The sequence below is a fragment of the Chlamydomonas reinhardtii genome, chromosome 16 (genome assembly GCF_000002595.2).
Source record: "Chlamydomonas reinhardtii strain CC-503 cw92 mt+ chromosome 16, whole genome shotgun sequence".
Lineage (NCBI taxonomy): Eukaryota > Viridiplantae > Chlorophyta > Chlorophyceae > Chlamydomonadales > Chlamydomonadaceae > Chlamydomonas > Chlamydomonas reinhardtii.
The window spans coordinates 3,503,356-3,518,873 of record NC_057019.1 but is presented as its reverse complement, the minus strand read 5'-3'; the positions used below and the strand labels follow the sequence as shown (position 1 = coordinate 3,518,873).

The 15,518-nt window shown below is 59.5% G+C and overlaps 4 protein-coding genes across 4 annotated transcripts; 2 read left to right on the top strand and 2 right to left on the bottom strand.

The window, feature by feature from the left end:
• Nucleotides 1-145: 145 nt before the first annotated feature.
• Nucleotides 146-4,313, top strand: CHLRE_16g677026v5 (uncharacterized protein). The gene is made up of 11 exons (XM_001699157.2): nucleotides 146-283; nucleotides 349-387; nucleotides 449-529; nucleotides 602-628; nucleotides 705-767; nucleotides 841-1,053; nucleotides 1,192-1,230; nucleotides 1,583-1,708; nucleotides 2,662-2,808; nucleotides 3,234-3,417; nucleotides 3,692-4,313. Exons 1-11 carry the CDS (start codon nucleotides 236-238, stop codon nucleotides 3,784-3,786), a joined length of 1,062 nt encoding a protein of 353 aa, XP_001699209.1. The 5' UTR covers nucleotides 146-235; the 3' UTR covers nucleotides 3,787-4,313.
• Nucleotides 4,314-4,623: 310 nt separating this feature from the next.
• CHLRE_16g676670v5 (uncharacterized protein) lies at nucleotides 4,624-6,305 on the bottom strand. The gene is made up of 2 exons (XM_043071307.1): nucleotides 6,195-6,305; nucleotides 4,624-5,931 (listed from the first exon to the last, which is right to left on the bottom strand). Exons 1-2 carry the CDS (start codon nucleotides 6,234-6,236, stop codon nucleotides 5,809-5,811), a joined length of 165 nt encoding a protein of 54 aa, XP_042915735.1. The 5' UTR covers nucleotides 6,237-6,305; the 3' UTR covers nucleotides 4,624-5,808.
• Nucleotides 6,306-7,756: 1,451 nt separating this feature from the next.
• Nucleotides 7,757-10,059, bottom strand: CHLRE_16g676314v5 (uncharacterized protein). Its single transcript, XM_001699220.2, has 3 exons — nucleotides 9,784-10,059; nucleotides 9,512-9,621; nucleotides 7,757-9,078 (listed from the first exon to the last, which is right to left on the bottom strand). Exons 1-3 carry the CDS (start codon nucleotides 9,961-9,963, stop codon nucleotides 8,376-8,378), a joined length of 993 nt encoding a protein of 330 aa, XP_001699272.1. The 5' UTR covers nucleotides 9,964-10,059; the 3' UTR covers nucleotides 7,757-8,375.
• A 96-nt stretch (nucleotides 10,060-10,155) lies between these two features.
• On the top strand, nucleotides 10,156-14,121 carry CHLRE_16g675958v5 (uncharacterized protein). Its single transcript, XM_001699159.2, has 7 exons — nucleotides 10,156-10,478; nucleotides 10,554-10,779; nucleotides 11,207-11,503; nucleotides 11,751-12,099; nucleotides 12,362-12,629; nucleotides 12,759-13,010; nucleotides 13,202-14,121. Exons 1-7 carry the CDS (start codon nucleotides 10,438-10,440, stop codon nucleotides 13,431-13,433), a joined length of 1,665 nt encoding a protein of 554 aa, XP_001699211.2. The 5' UTR covers nucleotides 10,156-10,437; the 3' UTR covers nucleotides 13,434-14,121.
• Nucleotides 14,122-15,518: the final 1,397 nt, after the last annotated feature.

The following is a 15,518-nucleotide window of genomic DNA, read 5'->3' as shown; positions in this document are numbered from 1 at the left end:
GACCCGCAAGCAAACCTGCAAGCGCGCCATAGACGCGACGGCGTCGTACTAAGTGGAAACCGGGGGGTGTTCATGCATGGCGGCCTGCTGAACGTGGGGCATCGTGCATGGACACTCCATTCCGCACACCAAGTTGGCCACTGGCCGTATAGGAGGCACTTAAATTAGGTTAGACGTAAGTGACTTTGTTACTGACACAGCCCCGAGGAAGCCTTTCTTTGAGCCAGTCTCAGAAATGCTTCCAGCCCTTGCGCGCACAGCGCGCCACCATGGCCTTTTCACTGTGAGTCAATGCTCTTGACACGCGTAGTTCGAGCTCGCTTACAAACTCATGATCGGTCTGCGCAGAAGGTCGGCGTTCGGGGGTTCGCCAGCCAGGTCTCCGAGGTGCGTCAGGTGCAAAGACGTCCGGGTTGGAGCGAGTGGCTGACTATTTCGTCGTGTGCAGATGACTGTGCGTGACGCTCTGAACTCGGCTCTCGATGAGGAGCTGGCTCGCGACGACAAGGTCTATGTGCTCGGCGAGGAGGTATGTTTTAAGCGGCAGAAGCAACATGTGTATGTTTGGGTTTGTTGACGCTTCGTGCGCTTCTCACGACAGGTTGGCGAGTATCAGGGCGCTTACAAGGTGAGCAATCACGACTGAGCTGCGACACGTGCAGCCTTTCGGCTGGGTTATTCACGACGCAATTGAACTTTCGCAGATCACGAGAGGTCTGCTCCAAAAGTATGGGCCGGACCGCGTGAAGGACACGCCCATCACTGAGGTGCGTCGAGGGGATGTCACGGCGGACGCGGCGGGTGTTGCAAGGAACGCGCTGACACTTGGCCCTCTCGCAGGCGGGTTTCACGGGTATCGCGGTGGGCTCTGCTTTCGCGGGCCTGCGCCCCGTGTGCGAGTTCATGACCTGGAACTTCGCAATGCAAGCCATCGACCAAATTATCAACTCGGCGGCAAAGACGCTGTACATGTCGGCGGGCCAGATTAACTGCCCCATCGTGTTCCGCGGGCCCAATGGTGCTGCGGCGGGTGTGGCAGCGCAGCACTCCCAGGTGGGCGGGGTGGGGCGGGTGGGGAACGCGGCGTGCCGACCCACACGCAGGCACGGTGTTGCGTGCCTCACGCCTCCGAGGGAATTGTGCCACCTTCGAGCTAACGGCACCCGCTATTTCAACTCGCACAAATTGCAGTGCTTCGCCTCGTGGTACAGCTCTGTACCCGGCCTTAAGGTGCGGCGGCCGCAAAGATGCCCGGCGGCAGGGATGCTCGGGGGCAGTCACTATGCTGAACCCGCCGGGCTCTGGGCTGGTTTTGCATGCATCAGCGTAGTCATACTGGCACGAACGCACAGTTTCGTAGGATGCATGGCAGGTATGCTCAGTTTTGGCGTGCCTTAGCGCAGCGTGACAGCAATCAGCTGCGGATGCGGGTGCACGAATCAGAATCGCGGTACCGGCACAAGCGCTGCAACACGTGCCCGTATCTAACATGCACAACTGTCTTGACAGTGAAACCTTCTGCATTTTGTCTGTGTTATCGCTGTCATTTGTGTCATCGCTGTCATTGGTGGTGCCTCATTAGGTGCTGGCGCCATACGACTCGGAGGACGCACGTGGCCTGATGAAGGCCGCCATCCGGGACCCCGACCCGGTGGTGTTTCTGGAGAATGAGATCCTGTACGGCCAGGCCTTCCCCGTAACGCCGCAGGTGCGAGCAGGTGTTGGCGGTGATGGAAGGACGGCTGGGTGGGGTGGGGCGGGTTAGGATTGCGGCAGCGGGGCCCCGCATGTGCGTGGTCCGGCACGGCGCCGTGCCACAAGGGCGGCCTTGGCGCAGCTATGTTTGGCTGGGTGCTTCGGTGGCACAAGCCGGTGGCGCGCCAGTACGGGCAAATGTGCGCCTGTCCTATGCACGGCAACGGGCTGCTAGGGACAAAGCGTGCCTGGAGGCTGTCACGCAGCAGCGTCCCTTGCCAGCGGCAGACCACCGGCGTTCCAGATGGGCTGGATTGTTTCAACGCCTCCAGCACATGGGACGCCGCCAATCGCAGAAGCCGCAGCAACCGCCCCTACCAGCCGGCTGCGCGTACCAAATGGCGACTTTGGCAAGGCGGCGAGAGGCGATGCCGTTGCGGCGGCGGAGTGCATGCGCCTATGCATGGAACTGCCAGGACTGTGCGGCCATGCAGCAGCTGGGGCTGGACTGGCGGGCGACTGTGGAAGGCAGCATCAACACCCTGGCTGTGGAGAGGGTGCTGCGTGGCGCGTAGTGGCGCTGTGGCTGGCGGTGTTACGTTCCCAGTCAGCAGCCCGCACAGGCTTGTCCCGGCCCCAGCCGCGGGCAGTGTGGTTTCAGAGCGCGACACAGGACACTGCTGCTGCAAGCTGAGGTGGCACGCTGCTGCCACCCCTTCTGCCTGCAGCTGCAGGCGCTTGTGTACAGCAGCAGAGTCAGCTAGAGCTCATGGGCATGAGATGCTACGGACACGGCGGCGGGAGCTCTCAAGCACAAAATGCGCCGCATGCGCTGTAGTACCAGCAGGCGGGCCGCGCAGCGCAGGCTTTATGCTCAGCCTACGTGCGGCGCCGGTTCATTTTGTGCATTGCTAGCAAGCTCCCTTCACCTGACTCTTCCTCTTGTGCCGGTCTGCGCCGCGCCAGGTGCTGGACAAGGACTTCGTGCTGCCCATTGGCAAGGCCAAGGTGATGCGGGAAGGCAAGCACGTGACGCTGGTGTCGTTCTCCAAGATGGTGGGCTACTGCCTCAAGGCAGCGGAGCAGCTGGCCAAGGAGGGCATCGACTGCGAGGTGGGTGCAGGAGCGGGGGGCGCGGGGCGGGGTTGCAAGGATATTTGGGAAAGCGGTACAGGATGCAGGGGGTTGGGGGTGGGACGCTCCGGGGCAGAGGCACAGGGGTGGGCCCGCCTGCTCATGTGGAGCGCGCGGCAAGGGCGAGGGGTGCAGGTGCTGCGGGGCTACTGGCAAGCCTTGGCTGCCTCAACATGTAGGCTGCGAGGGGAGGTTGAGGGAGGGAGGGGTTACTGGACGGTGTCGCACTGATTTGTGGGGCGGTTGGCACAGGAACTCAGTTTTATTGGGCACGCGCCTGGCCTGAGTGCCGAATCTGGGCTTGAGGACAGAAACAGGCTTTGCGGTATAAAGCTTCCCGGCCCGCATGTGGCGGTTAGCCTTCCATTTGGTCCCAAACGTCCACTGCCTTTCCCTCCCTCCAGGTAATCAACCTGCGCTCCATCAAGCCGCTGGACCGCGACACGCTTCTGGCCAGTGTGAAGAAGACGCACAAGATTATCAGCGTGGAGGAGGGGTGGCCGCAGTGCGGCGTGGGCAGCGAGATTAGCGCCGTCATGATGGAGCTGGCCTTCGATGAGCTGGACGCGCCGGTGCTGCGCGTCACCGGTAAGGCAGGGGGCCCAGGGAGGGTGGGCGGGTAGGCACAGGGGCCTGGAGCACGGTGCACGGTACATGGTGGGTGCCGGTGGGCAACATTCCAGGGTGCTGAGGTGAGGTCGTTAGGCATGGGATGAGGCGTGTGGGACTCTTGCTGTGTGTAAGGCTGGGGCATGCAAGGCACAAGCTCCCGCCACAGAAGTGCAGGCACGCTCAGTCCGCCGGATTGAGGGTCCGGACTGATGCTTAACGAACCAGCCCGTTCATGCGTTCGTCCGCGCAGGCGCGGAGGTGCCCATGCCCTACGCCGCCAACCTGGAGGCCGCGGCGCTTCCCCAGATTGATGACATCATCAAGGCCGTGAAGAGCATTGCATGAGCGGTGTGACACTGGCAGCGGATACGGAGCGGCGGTGGCGGCGGCAGGTGTACTGCCTGTAGCGAGTCTGGAGCAGCAACCTAGGCTGGCAAGAGGTCACAGGGCTGTGGGGTTGTGAAGGAGCCCGACGAAGGAAGAGGCATGAGCCAAGGTGTCGACCGCGTCGGGCGGGCTTATGGGTAAGAATGGAACGGTTTTTATGCAATCATTGCTGAGATGAGGGCGGATAGCCCTCAGCCGGCGGCGACATGGGAAGCACCGTAGCACGATGCTACATGCAAGTTGAGGCGAACGCACGGCCAGCGGGTGACGTCAGGTTGGCCGAACCTGGCGTGTAGGCGGACTAAGCTTCCAAGAGAACGTGCAATAGGAGACACCCACTGTGTATGGGTGTTTGTACGTCAGTTACATGCTGCGGACGTAGCCAGTTGAGTTTGGAGGCCATGTATGCCAGGGCGGAACGACAGAACGGAAGGCATTGAAACGGGCGCGGTATGCACGTGACCGAAGTGTAAAAGTCTGTTATTCCAGCAAGACGACCTATTGGGTGGGCTGCACGTGACTAAGGGCCACCCGGGGGGGTTCACGTCTGTCAATCCAGCAATCGGGCAGAACACGAAGTTGCTTCATGTGGGAACGCGGCGAGTGCGGGAGAGCCTCGGACGCCCCCGGTTGGCTGGACAGTGTCAGACCGCTGGCGAGGGTGGGCTGAAAGCAGTGGATACGGCAGGCTCTCTTTGCCTTGTCACTCGGCTTCCGGGGCGCGCACGGTTCCCAGGAAGCAACCCTGTGTTGAGGTTTAGAGCATTCCCGGGCTGAGAGGAACGTTCTAGGGGCTCAAACTAGTGTCTCGATTATCGTGTCTCACGCACGTTGTTGCTAGTTACGGCTTCAGGTTACTGTATACGAGAGTCGTCACCTTACACATGTACAGGGCTTATCACTATACTATAGCAAGAGCAAGGTGTATGCGCACGCTGTGCGCATAAGTACTCCGGCGTATGGCCGTGTCACTGCATGGTGTTTGCCCTGTTGGCTGACCGGATACCCCGAACATCAACACTCCCACGCGGGCAGACAACTAGCAAACACATCCCTACTCGAGTAAGCTACCGTCCTGCTCACCACTCTTCGCACACGAGTAACTAACCTGCAGCCCATTAACTCATCAAGCAATAGCAAAACACGTCTCGCTACGAGTCCACGAAGTTACCTATCAAAGTAACATGACCTATACTGCGCACGCACACTGTTCGCACTGTCAAGATAACCGTAAGTCCGCCGTCCGCTCTGGTCTACGTACGCATTCGTTTCCACCACACTCGTCATTAAGTCAGAGACCGGTTCCCCCACGCATACAACTGCCAATTACGCATCTGTTCAATTGCACGCATCGTCTTCCATCGCAGTCATGGACTCATGTCTGGTCACGTTGTCATTGCTCTTGCGCTGTCCATCTAGCGCACACCCATGCCAATCCGTGTGGGGTGGGCGCTTTTCCTCTGATGCTCTAACCAACAAGGAGGTGGCTGCCTTAGGGAGGCAGGAAAAGGGCTGAGCCCTGCCCTCCCGGGTCGTTATCAACCCAGCCACCTTGACGCGGGCGCCTACTAAGCACACGCAAATTGCACACGCCTCTATGTTGGGGGCCTTTGGCATCCCCGCAAATCCGGACGTGGCCGGTTGGGTGGGGTGCACAGTCCGTGCTAACCCGCAGCTAACAAACTAGTCACGTCACTCGCCGCCAATCAACACATGCTCAAACCAACAAGGAGGTGGCTGCCTTATGGCAGGAAAAGGGCTGATCCCGGGTCGTTATCAACCCAGCCACCTTGACGCGGGCGCCTACTAAGCACACGCCTCTATGTTGGGGGCCTTTGGCATCCCCGCAAATCCGGACGTGGCCGGTTGGGTGGGGTGCACAGTCCGTGCTAACCTGCAGCTAACAAACTAGTCACGTCACTCGCCGCCAATCAACACGTGCACCCTCAGCCCCACGCCCTGCTAGCGCCGTTCAGGCTCTCAGCCCGGCCCCGCCGCCGCCGGCGGCCATGGCGGCCGCTGCAGCTTGGTCGGCCGCTCGAAGCCCATCAGCTTCAGCAGGAGGAGCACACGGATCACGTTGGCGGCGGAGACGTCGCGGTTCTGGGGATGGGGAACGGGGAGGAAGAGGAGAGCGCACATGAGCTGTCCCAACCGTCAACCTGTCAAACCAAAAAAGCCTGACCTGGCTTCTGGAACGCACGGTGACACGGGGCGGTCCTGGCTCCGCTCTGGCTCGTCAGAGGGTAATGCGAGTCAGTAGGGGAGGAGTGAAGGACAGAGGGCAACAGGGGCAGCGGGGTAGAATCTACTGAAGGGGGGAGTGGGGGAATCCACCCTCCGAGCCCCCCTGACGAGCGACCGACCGTGCCGTACCGTGCCGTGCCGCGCCGTACTACGTCTTGCATTCGCATTCACTAGCAAGCACTTTACTACCCCTGAAATCCCTTTGCTTTCTGCCAGGATGGTGTCAAACGACTGGTTTCAGCGAGCTATATTAACAACATTAACTTGAGCCTTGACCACAGCCATATTACCAACTTGTCCTGAACATCTAGCGACCGTTCAGGACTGCAGGTGCACCGATGTACACACGCGCTTTCCTCCGGCGCGCAAGCACCGGTCCGGACTTGAGGTATGTTGGCATGTTCCGGTTGGCGAGACGTGCCTAAGCCAACCATCCCAACCCACCTTGTGTTGACGGGCGGCAACCCTTCGTCTTCTGGTAGGCCCCTGACGTTCTCCAGCCTTCACAAGCTTCCATTGCACGCTTGGGGCAGCGGTATGGGCTTGCCCGGGCGTCGTATGAGGCCCAGCCGAAAGTTTCCGGCACATCGTGACCAAGTGGGGACGCTGGGGACCGACGAGCGATCTGCGATATGGAGATTTAAACAGGGGGGGGGTAGGAAACAAAGTGCCAGACCCCATGCCCCGAAATCCCCCGGGACCCCCCTTGAGGGGACGACCGACCCCCCGACGGACAAAACCTTGTTGTTCAGGGGTTAAAACCCCTCCATTTAATACCAAAGTAGTGTCAATCGACTCCTCTTGACGAGCACTACCACTCCGTGCCATCAGCGGTCCTGTTCTTGAGACTTCGGTCACGGGCGGGATCCTATCCATGGAAATCCCCTCGACCCAGACCACCCCGCGCTCAACTCTTTGCCTCGTGACGGTTGGACAATGTGCATCGGCAGCCTTGTTAGACGTGAACTCATGCGCATCAGCGCTTCAGAGCCCAGCTGTGTCAGTGCGCATGTGTTGAATGTGGAGACATGTCCCGACATGTCCACGTCCGGACGCGCAACTTAGCCCTCCCACGCTTGGTTTGTGCTTACTACGTCATAACGTACACATATGAGCCTCGCACTGCTGCGTTTGGCCCCTAGTTCTGCTTGTGGGGCGCTTCCCGAAATCCGCCAGGATGGGCTCCCGAAACCCGACGGACCCCCAGGGACGAGGACCGACCCCCCAACTTTGGCGGCCCAGAACTTCCTCACCAGACGCCCCCTTGAAAAACTAAAAGCACGTGCATAATGCTCTCCTTAAGCTCTGTAATTTTGAGCATGGGGTAAGAAATTGAGCTTTCTACCCCCCCCCTGATTTAAAGGCCGTTTGAAGTGTGGGGTGTGCCTGCGCGATTCTCACCCCTCCCCCCTTGGTTTAGTTCAGGCTAATACCTACAAATCCAATACAAGCAGAAATGGCGTCGGCGCATTGCTCAAAGCCGGCGGCTTTGCCTGCAATGACAGTTGCACTGTGGGGCTGCGCAGGCTGGCGAAGGAGCCGTCAGGGGTGCCACTGGGAGGCGCAGTCCCATGTTCCCGTATTAAGCCACGCACACCGACCTCCCATACCCACCCCACGCATCGCAGTCATGAACGGAGGGCACCACACTTAACATATCTGAGCACGAGAACGCGCGAAGATGCCGTTACGCTTACATACCGACAAGGCAGAGCCTGCCGCGTAGGGAATGTGGGCTGTCTTACTTGTACGTGCGCCCATGTTCGCCCTCGCGAGGAGAGTCAACCGTCACGGACCTTGCCGCGGGTTGCACACAGCGACACCTCACAACTTGCACTCCTGCAGTCCTCCTACAATGTCTGATCGTGTACTGGTTACGTCCACCCTCTTAGAGCAACAACACTCTGCACTCGTCATGTCTGCCTATGCGCCGCTAGCTGGCGCGCTCAAAACAGCGCAAGCTGTGTGTGCTTCAACGCGGCCATACCACAAACGCCCCACCCAATCCCATCCCGCCCTTTGTCCCTCAAACTGAGCACCTAATAACTAATGCCACTGGTAGGTGTGCTCGGTAGAGCAGTTGCACCAGACAGCGCCTTCCGCCTTCAAACCACTACAGTCCCACAGCACACACTACGCGCTTCATGTTTGGCCCCTGCAAGCACAGCCTCTGCGACAGCACCCATCATAAGCGGTGCCATCCTCCTGCATCCCGTGTCTGCATCCCGTGGTCATGGGTCTGTACAGCCGAGCCCGCAGCCCCAGCAAGCGCCTGCTCTTCCGCTCGCAGGTCCTCGAGCTTACAACCCCGCCTTCTGCATGCCCTCCATCAGGAACAGCTTTTGAATGGTCTCGCCCGCCGCCACGTTGACCTGGTCGCAGTAGGTGGCGATCTGGTTGGTCACCAGGTAGTTATCCAGCATGGATGGCTCGGGAATGGGCTTGAACAGATTTGGGTCCTCCTCCGGCAGCGGCTCCTGGTTGTCAGCCTGCCGCTGCTGGTTCTCCTGCCGCCGCTTGGCCAGCCACACCGCGTACGCCTGCTGCTGGCGCGCCACGTTCTTGTGGTACATGGTCACCTTCTGCTGCTCCGCCACAATGTCGTCCACGCACTCCAGCAACGACTGGATGTTGCGCTCCAGGAAGGGGGCCGAGGACAGGTTGAGTCGCTCCACGTCCGCCTGGGTCGCGGTGGGGGCGGGCATCAGGTCCGCCACCAGCGCCTGCACCAGGTTGCTGTTGCGGATGCGGATGGGCAGCTCCACGAAGATATCACGCCACGACAGGTTGGCCTCGCGAAAGCCCTTGAGCGTCAGCTTCTGCTCCTTGCTCAGCTCAATGAACGACTCCTTGAGGCGGATCGCCTTGAGCGCGATGCTGCCGCGCGATGAGCGCTGGGGGTCATAGATGATGCACACGCACTTTTTGATGTTCTCGTGGTAGTTGATGAACGTCTCTATGAGCTCCACGGTTTGGAAGGTGCCCATGTTGGCCGACTGGTACCTGTGGGGTGCGGCCCGGCAGGTGCACGGTTCGTAGGCAAGCGCATGGTGCGCAGTCGGGTCCAGCCCTGAAGATGCTCGGCGGCTGCTACCCCGAGGTTCTGCTTGCGGTACTGTCGCGGGTGGCTGATGGCCATGTCGCCCCCAGGCCAGTCTCGAGCCCCGCCAACGGCCGAACGGGCCTCGTGTCCGCAGGCAAGGACTCTGACAGGCGGTTCATACACGGTGGTTGCCGCAGCTAGCGTGCCGCTCATGTAGTGCGCACATGCCCTTGTCCGCTGATGTCCCGGCGGCTAGCATGAGTGCTACGGTACCGTCCCGCCTTGGGGCGCTTCCCAAGGGCGCTTCCCCACGTCAACTCCCCCTCCTCTGCTTTTGCACCTGACTCCTTCCCTCTCCTTTCCCCCGCGAGCTCGCGCATTGACTGCACCCACCAGCCGACGGTGTTGTTGTCCACGTTCACCTCACGCAGGCAGCGCATCATCTCCAGCTGGTAGTTGGCGCCGGCCGACTCTGCCTCGGAGTCATCGTCCGCCACGGTAGCCTGCACACACCCGGCCCACACCATCGCCGATCTTTATTGTGCATATGCATATGCTGATACACGCGACTTTCCCCTGCTATGCGTGCTCGACAACGCGAGCAATCTGGGGGCCGCCCAAAAGTCCGCTTGGCGCCCTCAGCGCCTGCTATCCTCAGCGCTCACCGGGAACGCGAAGCAGTCCGTCACCTCCAGCTGTTGACCAACATCCAGGCCCAGCAGCTGGCCGGTAACGTTCTGGGGCAGCGCCTCAGTGCAATGCTGGATAATCTTCAGCAGCACCTGACCCTCAAGCTGCACCGTCTTCACGAGCTCCTTATGCGGCTTAGGAGCGATGGCCTCCATTTTTCAGCGCCTCTGCAATAAACCAGCGGCCTAAGTCGGCGGCGCCGTGCCTATAAGCAAAGCCTGTTTTTCAAAAGCTAAACACAAGAGTAAACGATACGACTACACGATGTCTACAGTGATCAGGGTGTGTTTGGCTGCAATGCGGGGCCCGATCGCACTTCCATTTGCAATGCAATTTCTCTCAGACCTGAAATGTCAGTTTGCTGCTGTACTTTTCGCGCTTGTACCTTCGTGCTTATGCTGAACAACAACGAGTAGCATCACCTGTGTTTCGAACTAGGATCGTCGCAACAGTCGCCAAAAGCTTGCGCGTTGACGAGGGCGGCTAGGCCTCAAAGTATACTTGGCAGTATGGCGCGCTTGCGCGCGAGCTTGCTGATGGCAGCGCTGCTCGGAAGCGCTGTAGCCCTCGTAGCATCGGAGCGAGTCTTGCTGGGCAGCGACCATAAATTCAAGCCCGGAAGTGACATCATGCTGTATGCAAACAAAGTCGGACCCTTTCAAAACCCGACGTGAGTAGTTTTGCTGCAGCCAGCGGTGCCAGCTCGCGCGCCAACGCGGCGCGATTTTCGCTCCTTGCCTTGCAGGGAAACGTACCAGTATTACAACTTGCCGTTCTGCCAGCCCACTGACGGCAAGGAGTATAAGACGGAATTCCTAGGCGAGGTGCTTGAGGGCGACCGGTTGGTGACAACTCCCTACAAGCTGCAGTTCCGCACCGATGTTGAGAACGCGGTGCTCTGCAAACGCACGCTCACTGCTGGTGACTTAAAGAAGTTCAGGGATGCCGTGAAGCAGGACTACTACTTCCAGGTGCGGCGGGTTGACACGACTGGGACCAGCGGGTGTGCGGGCGCGTGTACCCCAGGACGTGTCCGTCCCGGCCCGGTGCACGCTGCCAGCAACTCCCGGCCTGTACTCGTCGCTGACACCCCATGCGCCGGTCAACACCTCTATTGCGTGTTTGCCCTCATTCGCAGTTTGCCCGCATGTTGGGTTACCGTGTGCATGTTGGGCCTTGCCACCCTGCACACCTGCCCCGCAACCTGTCGCACATACCAGAAGAGGATAGTTCCTGGTGCGCGCCAAAGCACAACAGCGGCTTGACCCGTCATATGCCCCGTCTACCCCAAGAAGTTGCCTTTAGGTTCTCTTTGCGTGCTCCTGTGCGTGCTCCTGTGCGTGCTCCTGTTGAGCGTCGCTTAGGTACTTATCTCTGACCCCGCGGCTCTGACCCCAGATGTTTTACGACGACCTGCCTGTGTGGGGCTTCATCGGCAAGGTGGAGAAGATTGTGCAGCAGGGTACGCACAAGTACTTCCTCTTTACCCACTTCCACTTCGACCTGTCCTACAACGACGACCGTATCATCGAGATCAACGTGTCCAGCGACCCCATGCGCACAGTGGACATCACGACCGCAGACACGCTGGACGTGCAGTTCTCCTATTCGGTCAAATGGAAGCAGTCGTCAGTCACCTTTGACCACCGCATGGACCGCTACGCCCGCTACTCGTTCCTGCCTCAGCATCTTGAGGTTAGTTCAAGCGTGGGGCGGAGTATGTGTTGGGCATGCGCTGCATTGGGGACTCCGTTCAGCGGGCGGAGTGCACTCAATGCATCTGCATGCCGCACAAGCAAAACGCAGTAGCTGATGTTGGGGAGCCACATGAACTGGATGGACAGAGTTTGCTGAGCGAGTTTCAGTGCTGGCGGTACAAGCATTCAGTGCCGAACATTGAACTCCAACGGACGCTGACGCTGCGTCCTCCCCGTCCTTACAGATCCACTGGTTCTCCATCATCAACTCGTGCGTGACGGTGCTGCTGCTGACCGGCTTTCTTGCCACCATCCTGCTCCGCGTGCTGAAGAACGATTTCATGAAGTACACGCGCGACGACGAGATGGCCGAGGAGCAGGAGGAGACCGGCTGGAAGTACCTGCACGCTGATGTGTTCCGCTTCCCGCCCCAGTCAAACCTGTTTTCGGCTATGCTGGGCGTGGGCGCGCAGATCCTGGCTATGGCCATGTGCATCTTCGCGCTGGCGCTGGTGGGAGTGTTCTACCCCTACAACCGCGGCGGCCTGCTGTCGGCCTGTGTGGTGCTGTACGCGCTGACGGCCGGCATCTCGGGTAGGTGTCCCGCCAGCTCTTTGGGAACGTGGCGGGGTTAGGGACAGGCTGGGTGGGCTGGTATGGCGCGATGGCGTGAACTGGGCCGGCGGTGTCAAGGGTCCGGGTGCATAAGCGCGGGGCACGATGGCTGCTTGGCGATGTCAAACAATAAGCTAATGCGGCATGTGAGATGGGAGTGATGGGCCGCACGCGACCATGAGTTTCAGAAGGGGATATGCAGATCCTCCTGTGCTGCGTCTTTCCCTGATGCACGACGCAGGCTACGTTGGTGGCCTGCACTACAAAATGTTCGGCGGCACGAACTGGGTGTCGAACGTGCTCCTGTGCACGGTAATGTACTGCGGCCCCGTGCTAGTGGTGTTCTCCTTCCTGAACACCGTGGCCATCTTCTATCGCTCAACGGCCGCGCTGCCTTTCGGCACCATTGTCATCATCATCCTCCTGTGGGCGTTGATCACCTTCCCGCTTACCGTGCTGGGTGGCATCGCCGCAAAGAACTCCAAGGTGGAGTTCAACGCGCCATGCCGGTGAGTGGAGGGCTGGCGTGGGAAGGCTGTGGTTGGGGCGCGGTACGTGGCGTCATGTAAATAGGCGTTGTATTCATTGTCTGCTTCGTGGCGCCGTCACAAGCTCCATGACGGTACTCCCACACACAGGACGACCAAGTTCCCCCGCGACGTGCCGCCGCTGCCCTGGTACCGCACCACGGTGCCGCAGATGCTCATGGCCGGCTTCCTGCCCTTCTCCGCCATTTACATTGAGCTGTACTACATCTTTGCCAGCATCTGGGGCCACAAGGTGTACACCATCTACTCGATTCTGTTTATCGTGTTTATCATCCTCATCATCGTGACCGCCTTCATCACCGTGGCGCTCACCTACTTCCAGCTGGCGGTGGAGGACCACCGGTGCGCGGCTTCGTATTCGCGCACATAGCTCGCCGTAGGCTGGCGCGCTGCGCGGCGGGTGTGGGGTCGGGAGAGGGCTGCTAGACAAAGGTTTTCCACGTACAGCCAGCACCGCTGTACGTGGAAAAACTGCCCCTGGGTCCATAGTAGCAAACGCTAGTTTTGACGGTCCCGCACATGTGCATGCGCAGGTGGTGGTGGCGCTCCTTCCTGTGCGGTGGCTCGACTGGCCTGTTCGTGTATGGATACTGCTTCTACTACTACTATGCCCGCTCCGACATGAGCGGCTTCATGCAGACGTCGTTCTTCTTCGGCTACAACGCGGTGGTGTGCTACGCCTTCTTCCTCATGCTGGGCGCGGTCGGCTTCCGCGCCTCGCTGCTGTTCGTGCGTCACATCTACCGCGCCATCAAGTGCGAGTAACGGATGGGCGATGGCGTTGGTTGGATGGCTGCGGAGGCTAGCTGAGCATATTCGCAATCGTGGGCACTGGTCGGACGCAGGGTTACGGGTGCCGGGTTATAGAAAGTACTGCACCCTTGCACCCTGTGGGGCTACCGGTAATCGGGGCAGTGCGACTGCAATGCGGCTGCTGTCATAGATGAGAGCATTCTTTATAGCGATGCCAGGATTTGAGCTGGAGGGCAGCTCGCGAGCATGTGAGGGAACACAAACATTGTTGGCCTGAGATACGGCAGGCCAAGAATGGGCTGGTGATGGGCCTTGAATGAACTAAGCAGGCAGAGTTTCGTGACATACTTGTTTATAGGATTGCGGAATGCGAACCGGCTGTAAAGCTGGAGTACGGTATCAGGGGTCGGAGTTGACTGGGACAAGGGTGTCTCGTACAGTCTCGTACTGTGCATTAAGCCTTGTGTGGTCGCGTGGCAGTTTCACCAGGTTTAACGAAAGATCTCGGTCTGGGTGTGCTGCTTCTCGGTCGGCGGGGCAAGGGGAGGCACGTGGGGAACTAGGTCGCAAAGGGTCGCACGACAGGTGCGGATGTGGGGTGGGGTCTCGGCCACGGGTCTCGCGCCGGCTCACACTCTTGCACAGGCAGTGTTCTAGGGCCCGATGTGGAGACATGGCGGCCATGGAAAAGAACATCAGAACTGTCACACGGCGTGTGGGGGGGTCCTAGGGCATCTCCCGTGGGCATCTCCCACGGCGGGCATCTCCCCAGCCACCAGGAGGGCTCTGAACAGGCCCGAATCAGAAGCAGCCATTTGTTTGTATGACACCATTCAGCAAGCTTTCGGGTTCACATGCCCAGTCCTGGTGAGCGCGACTTTGTTAGCCAATCAACCACTGCATGTCCTGCGCGGAACCGCTCTGAGCCCCAATCCAAAGGCACAACGTATGTCAAGGAGCAATAATGGGGTGTTCATGTGTCTAGGCTGAGTCGGGATGTAGGGAATTCGCGCGGTTGCGGCACTGAGTCCGACCGGTTGCAAGGTTTTTTGAAATTTTAAATTGTCACAAATTAAAGACTAATAAGACAAACCCACAAGTGCATTGCGTAGCAAACTTACGACAGAAACGGAAGCTAAATCCAGAACCTCACGAAAACGCTCGCTTCCATATCTGCTTGCAATGGGCACCGCCTGTAAATGATTTTCTTTCCCCGCACTTGTAACGGGCACGCCAGGGAACTGCGGAAAACTGTTGAAGACGGGCTTCGGTCTGCACGAGTTCGCGGCTAGTTAATCGCGCTATTGAGGAAGTAGGACAAAACAATGAAATCGCGCTCCTGTGGCGAGGTCGCCAAACGGGCGCGATTTTGGCGGTCTGTGTAACACGGCCTACCCGATGCCATCGAGCCCGGTTCTCCTCGGCGGCTACTCGCGATAGTACTGCATGTGACCCAGGGTCGGTTTCAAAGGTCCATTTCGACCATATACCCTGGCAGCATAAAGCCGGGGTCCGTACGGACCCCGGTGCAAGACGTCTGTGGGGGTGTCCCTCCAAGGAGGGAGGGGGAAGGGGCTGCTCCAAGGAGGGAGGGGGGAGGGGGCTGTGTGCAGGGCGGGGCACAGGGCGGTTGGCACGCCTGGATGCGCTGCATGCGAGAAGGCAGGCGGATGTTGATGACAGACCGAGAACTGAACAGCATAGAGCAACACGAAGTGCAAAGCAGGAGCAGCAGGCAAGGTGGTAGGGCCCAGCGGGACCGGAGGTGGCGCCGGTCGTGCGCAGCTGTTGCGCCGAGTGACTTGGCTGCAGGATCTTGTGTGGTAGAACTTGCAGAAGAGACTTGCCAAAGGATGTCGGAAATGCTGTGCAGGGAAGATAGACGCGTCCTCGCTGGCGCAACGGCGCAACAATGCCATGCCCAGGAACGCGGGAGGTGCATCGCCGGGATTTGCAGCTCTGCCATGTCTAGCAGCGCCTTATATATGTCAAAGTCATTTAGGCGTGGCCAGCGAGGCCTATGGCTCTGCTACAGCGGGGAGGGACCAACGTGAGGGAGCGATTTGAAGCAGCTGTGCTCGTTAGTGTCCACGAATC